Raw genomic sequence first — 7868 nt, 5'->3', positions numbered from 1 at the left:
AGTACCTGGGACTTAAGAAACCTTGAGAACCTGCAAAGGTCACAATTCAATAGAGCTTTTAAATGCTTCAAAGTCGCATGATAATTCACATTTCTCAGACATACAACTAAGTATCTTAATGAACTTGAGCCTTTGCCTAAAATACCATCTCAGTGTACATAAGCACAGTTCTGCATAAGGAGTTCTCCAGGGCAAAACACTACGGGAACTGTAAAGAGGGTCTGACTAATACTGAATATACTTCATCGGTGAGGTTTAATGGGTAACACAGTGACTGAATTAAAGGTCAAATACTCAAAACTGGTATAAAAAGCATCTTTACTGAACAACTTATGAAAAGGAAAATGCATATCATTTGAGGCCATTAAACAAATTACATTAGCGATACTGACAAGAACTCAGTAGAATGTTTGCCAAACATCTTGCTAGTGCACAAAGCATTCAGTGACAAATATACCAAACAGGTCACATTACACAAGCGACCCTTTAAAAAAAGTCAGTACAAAAATAGCAATTTTTCTAACTGCTTTTCCCCATCCATTTTTCATAATGCCTAAATGACAAGCGTTCCATCAATCACTTTTCAGTCTCATTCTCAGGTTCACTGTCTCCACTGTCACTGTCTCTTCCAGGATGTTCGGGCATTTTTCGATGTTCATCCTCTTCTCCCACATTCAATTCTCCTTCCTTCATCATTTCTTCCAGTACTGTATTTTCTTCTTCTGCATCTTCCTGCATGTCTTGCCCTTCACCTTCTACTTCAGTCTCTTCAGTTTGAGTCATTTCTGGTTCTTCAATCATGGCAGGTGGGGGCAGTAAATGCTGAATGATTAAAAGGAAGGATTTTAAGTTTTTACATTTTAGCTTGAACTGTTCACCTTATAGTTAGGATTTTACATTAGTTTGCATACCAAGTTAACAACAAAGACTTAAGATTTAGAAGCCTTATTGATTTGTAAGCACTTCAGTCCTATATAAAAAAAATTAGAATAATCTTGGCTCACAAAACGGTCATCTCAGATATATTTTTTTCCTGAAAAGAGGGTATTAGCAAGTCAGGTCTTTCAATTCAAGGATAGCAAACGTTCCATTACCCCAAACAGTAAGACAAGTTATGGTAAATCCCTACTTGGAGCAACATGCTTATTCCTACCTGTAGTAGGATGCTCTGCCTGGCATGCAGCAAAACAACTTGAACAGTGCCCTATTTTGCAAAGCTATCAGTGGTGGACTTTGAGGGGATATCATGCTGCTTTTGGTGTTGAATTGTGCTAAAATCAGTCTGACTCACTAACTCCAAAGTTAAGCATCCTGATAGTGAGGAAAAGATGTGGCATATATATATAAGTATCCTTATCTAAAAATGCTAAACTGACACAGCTGACCTGGAGACATATGACTGACAGTCAATCCCTTTATACTACAAAAGTCTAATCCCACTTTCCAATGGCAGGTTTTTCTAACATATCCCTTTTGGAGTCTGTGTGGAGATTCCTCCCTTGGTGGGAGATGTACCTCAAGGTTACCCCTTGAGGCCGACTGAAAGAAATTTGCCCATGGTATGAGTAACAACAATCTCTACCTAATAATTCTTTCTTTCTTTTGCTAGCTTTAATATAATTGCTTTAATATAATTGCTTTGATATATACTATACTATACTAGTAGTTTTAGCTTCTATACTGTGTAGTAAATAATTCTGATTAAGATCTTTTTGTCTAAACATTTATCATAATAAATAATTCATTTTTATATAAATATATCTGATTTGCCATCCTTAATCCTGCGGGACAAAGTTGTACAAAAGTTCAATCACACCTCTGTAATTTCTTAGACTTGACAATTCATTGACAACAACTGAGGCTAAGATTGGATCCAGCTGCACCTTGGCTCCTCTCTGAGGAGGAGTTTAGAAAGCAAGGGGGTCCACCTTGTGACTCAGTGGGAGGGCTTCTCTAATAAACTCTGTCTGAAGCTCCCACTCCACACATGACACTACTATAACTCACCTATTACCAATTCAAACTCCTGGATATGTTTAACTTGGTTTTGAGGCCTTTAACAGGCCTGTCTTTAACAACTTATTTCCATAATTCCCCCCTGCAACACCTTATAAAATGCTATGTGACTGTAATCTGTACTTATCCAAGTTTCACACAGAGCTGTAAAGGCAGAACTTAGCAAGTTCTACTAACAGTCAAAAAACAATGTTTAAATGTTCTGCTTTCAACCAAAAGAGTAGTTTGCAAAACATTATATGCATTCCCCACTTGGGAAAAAAACACCAAGAACACAGAGAGCTGAAATGTATGTATGGATGCTATACAATTCCAGGCTGTCCAGAAACACTCATACTTCTTGCAGCCTGACATTATTTAACGACATGATGGATATTTCCTTGGGATACTGTGGATTGTTTTAATTAAATGTAAGCTTGATAAACTTCCCATTGATGATTGTTCAGTTTTGTTTTCCTCAAAAGGCAACTTGGCTTCACATGACAAATTAAGTGTCTAATTACAGTGAAGTCTTACCTTCAATCAGATGGCACTAATATTACGAATATTACTAAGCATAGACAAATCTATAAAGCAATTATGACTACTAGCAGAGACATGAAAAGCATTTTTTACAGACTTCAAAGTTATCACACTGGTCTCTATAATCCACCTGTACACAGATGATGTATCTCCAAACCAGAGATTCTTTCATTAAAAAAATGTAGTCTTGATGTATGAGACAAATTTGGTCTTCTGTGATTTAGTTAGATGAATGTTGTGCTTTGTGACTACTACTATAAAGACTAGTGTAAAAGAAAAGGAAAAATATTACATTGTACTAAATAGGACAAAAGAAATTTAATGCCTGCTTTGCTTTTTATCTGTAGTTCACCTCCTGGCTTCCCTGCAAGGAGAATGTGATTCATTGACACAGTAGGAAAACAGCAGTTTTGTAACTAATTTTAGCTAGCAGTGAATAAGATTAGGATGCCAAGAAGAATAACCAGCATTAGCAGAAGGATTGGGTGCATATTTGTTTAACGTGTCAAGCAAACCCATTTGCTGGTAATATTTAGATGCTACCATCTGCTTCTCAGGACATGTATACACACTTCCCTGTTTTGACAGGGCTATTCATTTACACCTGCATGTGACCAACTACAGAGTCTAGTAAGTTTTCATCACATAGCATTTTGCATGGTTGAAAGATCTCCAACTACATTAGACAAACTGGCTCCTAAACGAGTCTTACTGTGCTTATAAGACTGGGCTTCTAACAAAACAGTGTGAGTTTCCTTCACTATTTTTATAGAAAAATAGCTGTAAGAAAAAGAGATTTTAGTAGTGTCACTCCTCTTTCTCTATCCCCTTTTCTTTACAGCACACAGATAATTTAGAGCATTTCCCCAAAATAGCGAGAAAGTATCCTGTCTGGCAGGACAACCTGGTAAAGGCTTTTTCTAGGTAGCAAAATGCTGAAAATTTGGCTGAAGCTGTCTCACAGAAGAAAAAATAAAATAAAGTCCAAGAATCACTGGATAAGAACTGCAGAGAAAAAAATTTTCTATCTGAAAGTCTGAAAATCAGTTAAAGGAGAAGTTTTGGGTTCTGATCTCTACTGATTACACTGTTCCATATTTGATGAAACAGTGGAAGAAAGGAAGAGGATGTAGCACAGAGACATCTTTGCATTACAGAACAGAACCTGTATCTCACAAACAAGAACCTTGGACTATCTATTCAAGTATACAGTCACATTCACACTCTCTTCCCACAGTCAGCTAATATAGAGTGAGTAGTGTCCTTTCACATCAATTTTCATAGAATCATAGAATTGATTGGGTTGGAAAAGACCTCCGAGATCATCGAGTCCAACCCTTGGTCCAATTTTGTCTACTTTTGGAAATCTTTCAGAAGAGCAAAAACCAATAAGGGAACTTCAGAGTACCGCGAAAGAATAAATTACAGGTAACATAAACACGCCAGACACTGGGTAAAAGCTGATGCAGTCGAGGGGTAGCATTTAAGACCATTCTCCCTTCTGGTTACTGTCAACTACCTGTGGGCTTTACAGATCCAAGTATGCTGAGTAAAGGCAGCTTTCTGCTCAGTATACTTTCTAAACTATACTTACACATGATAACAACGGGTTTCTGTTGGGTTCAGAGATTAAACACTGACAAAACTAGATACAAAAAGCATCTACAACTGCTTCCAACCCCATGAAATTTTGCTTGGTGCCAAACTAGTGCTGAAAAAAATTGCTCCAGAACAAAAAATGCTACAGCTGTGAACCAGCCTGGAAAATACAGTGATTTAACATGGTTAAAATGGTTTCAAGACACGATCTGGTCTTTCAAAACATTATTGCAACATGCAGTGGTGTTATAAACCCACTAGCTGCACTTACCTGAAATATAACACACAAGTTTACTTTCAAGTAAATACTGAACAAGCTAGTTCTTTAGTATTAATGAATAGTACTTTTGGACCAGACAGAGCCATGTCTACCACCTGGCACCAATTACTACTAGTGACCTTAAACTGGGGCTCAAATTTCTAGAAGATACAGCTTTTGCTACTGCAAGATTTTAAAAGACCTCAATATTCTCACTCCCAGTCACAAACACTTCTTGAATTTGAAATTTAACAGGAATAGTCTCAAACCTCAACAGCTTCTCATGCTGCTTACCAAAAAACAATTCTATTTTAAGTGCACATATGCCAAGAGTTAGAAGGGCCTTACCTGTTGATGGTGGCGAGTACTCTGAATCATGTGCATATACATATTGTACACAAAATTAGCCATTTGAGGCATGTTCTTAATAACATGTATTTGGTGAGATGGTCTTTCTCCATTCTAAGGAAAGTGAAAAAGGTTGACATTCAGCAAACAAAGCAAAGCAACCATTATTCAAAGGTTATTCAACTATATTAGAAAACGTAAGCCCCAAGAAGTTAAATACTCTTTTTCAAAAAAAAAAAATTGCTGAATTCTTTGGAAAGTTAGCCAGTATAGGTATTCCACTTTGGAGAACTGGATTAATAATGATATTGCATCCCAAAGAAGAAATTTCAAAAGGAAAGGCTGGATTCTGATTCTTACTTCATAAAGTATCTTTTGGAATTGAGTAAGTTAACATATTAAAGGCACAAGTATTTCATGATCAGATTAGGACTTGGCCTACTTGCCCTCTGCAGTCCAGCTGTTTCTTGCTCACACTCATGCCCATTGCACTCTTGTTGCACACATGATCTGAAAGTTTCAACTGAAGGGCTCCCTCCCAAAATTGTCAACAGCATTAAAGACCAGGGAAACATTTGTAACTGAATTTGGGGTACATGCAGGCACCCCTTCTCAAAGTTTCAGTATGCAAAGCAGATATGTTCCTCTATTTCTTCATTTAGCAGCCTGCTCTGTGTGCCCTGTGCTTAGATGCTGAATACAAATTTTTCCCAAAAGATCTAGCGCATATTACAAATTAGGTTTTTGTGCTTATGAACCTAGCACAGCAGCCAAACTCTCATGATTCTGGAACTAATTTAAAAAGAAAAAAAAATTAATTGGTTAAATTGGTTATCCGGAATTATTCAGCTAAATTATGTAACTTTACGTCTTTGTATGAGAAGTGATTAGCTTTATGTGGCTTTTTTGAGAAATAACTTTGTTTCATAGCTAGACCAAAAATATGTAAGCACTAAAAGCTTACTTACTGATCACAAAAGAAAAATACTGAATCCATTACACAGGCACAACAGTTATACTGATAATTAAGTTTTATGGAAACATCAATTAAAACCAGATAGCATGTATCCTGATAAAAATTAACTCTAAGGACATAATTCATAGACTCATAGAATCGTTAAGGTTGGAAAAAACCTCTAAGATCAACAAATCCAATAATCAAGTGGCATTGCAAAGTTCACTGCTAAACTATATCCTCAAGTGTCACATCCACACAGCTTTCCAAGGATGGTGATTCCATCACTTGCCTGGGCAGACTGGTGCAATGCCAAGAGGCAGAGGCACTGGTTTAGCAGAGAAAACAGTTCCATCTTCCATAGCCCACTTAAAAAAAGTAAGCAAACACAGACACCCATTACAGATACCAAAATCCAGTGCAGCTGTTCCTACCTGTCTTGCTGTTGGAAAACATTCTGTGGGAACAATATGGAGGTGAAGCGGTCGAGCTGTGAGCTGGCTGAAAGCTGGAGTTAGTTCAAAACAGTTCTGAAATAGTGACACCCTTGCAAAGATATAAAGTCCAAGTCTGGCTCTTGACATGGCAACGACCAATCGTCGGACATCCCTTCAGAAAACAAAATCAATCATGATCTTTTTCACTGATAAATAGTTGCAATAAAAATAAATAAAAGTACGCTAAAGTCTCAATTAAAGGAAATATAAAATCATCTGCTAAAATACTATTCTGTCTTAAGTTTTTTCCCTACATACTGTTTCAATAGCTACCAAACCCTAGTACCATTATATAGAACCATATATATATAGGTCCATTGTATCAATAATGATATGAAAAAACACCCTTTACTATCTTCCTACACCTCACAAGTAAAGTTGAGAGTAAGCATCGAGAACAAATCCCAACACTATTTTTGTATCACCAAATGAGTAAAGATGAATTTGATAACTCATCTAACTATTGCTGATTAGACAAGTCTTCCTCCATCCCATCCCAAAACAAAAGCACATTTAAAACCACACATAATAATGCAACTCATGCAATGATCAAACACTTCTGATGCAAAATAAATAAGTCTCACTTACAGGAAAGGATTTATGAGAAAATTTAAGCCTGCATTTGCTCAACAAACATTACAGTCTTAGCATTCTACTTGAAACCAAGTTCGGCCTATCTGTAGTAATATAAACTAATTATAGTATAAGAGCCATTACTAAAGGATTAAGTGATCATGAAGAGGGTACCAGACATTTATAAAAGGAAGTATGTCTCAACTTCATTATATATATAGCATTAAACTTCATTTCTACTACATACCCAAATAATCTAACACTTTTGTACAAGGTACTATAAACATTTCTGTATCTGACGCAGAGAATATGTACTTCAATGACACTACAAAAGGTGTTCTTACTTACCTAAGGTGGCCCACAGCTTTGGTACGCACTAGTGAAAGGAGAATATAATCATTTTGTTGACCCTGAAATCTGTCCACTGTTGTTACCTAGAGAATCAAAAACCAAGAAAAAAACCTCCATAGGTTAATCTTTGCGATTTCACTTAAAACATGACACTAAAATTTTAACATCAACTTTGGACTGAGATTGCAGTAAACAAGAATAGAAAAGAAAATGCTTTAACTGTTTTAGTGGGTCTCTAACCAAGAAGTCTGGAGTTTCTTTGCAAGATGTTAGAGGAGTTGTCTGACTAAATATCGTTTCTTTTTTTTTTAAATTCAGACAGCTAGCAGTGGGGTGCTTATACCAAAAGATTACAGAAAGTCATTGGCTTTATAATACAATTTTAACCTGCAGAATTAGCACCAGACTTTAATAACTATATTCTTTATTTGTTTTGTCAGATTCGTCATACGTTTTATCAAATAATTTCCACCCTGGATGGATCTTCCTAAAGGTGTGGTTTTGGGGATTTCTGTTTTTATTGAGGACAAAATAAATGACAAAATAGAGTTATTCTGTCCCATGTAACCTGTAGTCTTTTCACCTTCACTGACTTCACTCTGTCCAATTACCAACAGGCAGAAACAAAGGCACTAATTACAAAATTCCATAGAACATAGATTAATAAATGTGTAGTAAACCAGGGAATACTTGCACAGGTAGCTGTGAATCTATTAAATTAGTCTTATTGACAGTATGACAATTTAAA

At 36.3% G+C, this 7868-nt stretch overlaps 1 protein-coding gene across 1 annotated transcript in view; it reads right to left on the bottom strand.

Moving 5' to 3' along the window:
* Nucleotides 1-300: 300 nt before the first annotated feature.
* Nucleotides 301-7868, bottom strand: part of AQR (aquarius intron-binding spliceosomal factor) — a 50567-nt gene continuing 42999 nt past the window's right edge. Inside the window, exons 32-35 of the mRNA XM_032691724.1 lie at nucleotides 7118-7203; nucleotides 6134-6308; nucleotides 4745-4858; nucleotides 301-822 (exon numbers count right to left, since the gene is read on the bottom strand). Of these exons, the coding sequence (XP_032547615.1) occupies nucleotides 577-822; nucleotides 4745-4858; nucleotides 6134-6308; nucleotides 7118-7203 (621 nt within the window). The 3' untranslated portion in view covers nucleotides 301-576. The remainder of the gene's footprint in view (nucleotides 823-4744; nucleotides 4859-6133; nucleotides 6309-7117; nucleotides 7204-7868) is intronic.

Source organism: Chiroxiphia lanceolata, chromosome 6 (genome assembly GCF_009829145.1).
Source record: "Chiroxiphia lanceolata isolate bChiLan1 chromosome 6, bChiLan1.pri, whole genome shotgun sequence".
In the NCBI taxonomy this organism is placed as follows: Eukaryota; Metazoa; Chordata; class Aves; order Passeriformes; family Pipridae; genus Chiroxiphia; species Chiroxiphia lanceolata.
Note: the sequence above shows the minus strand (reverse complement) of the source record. Positions and strands in the feature narration are given on the sequence as shown.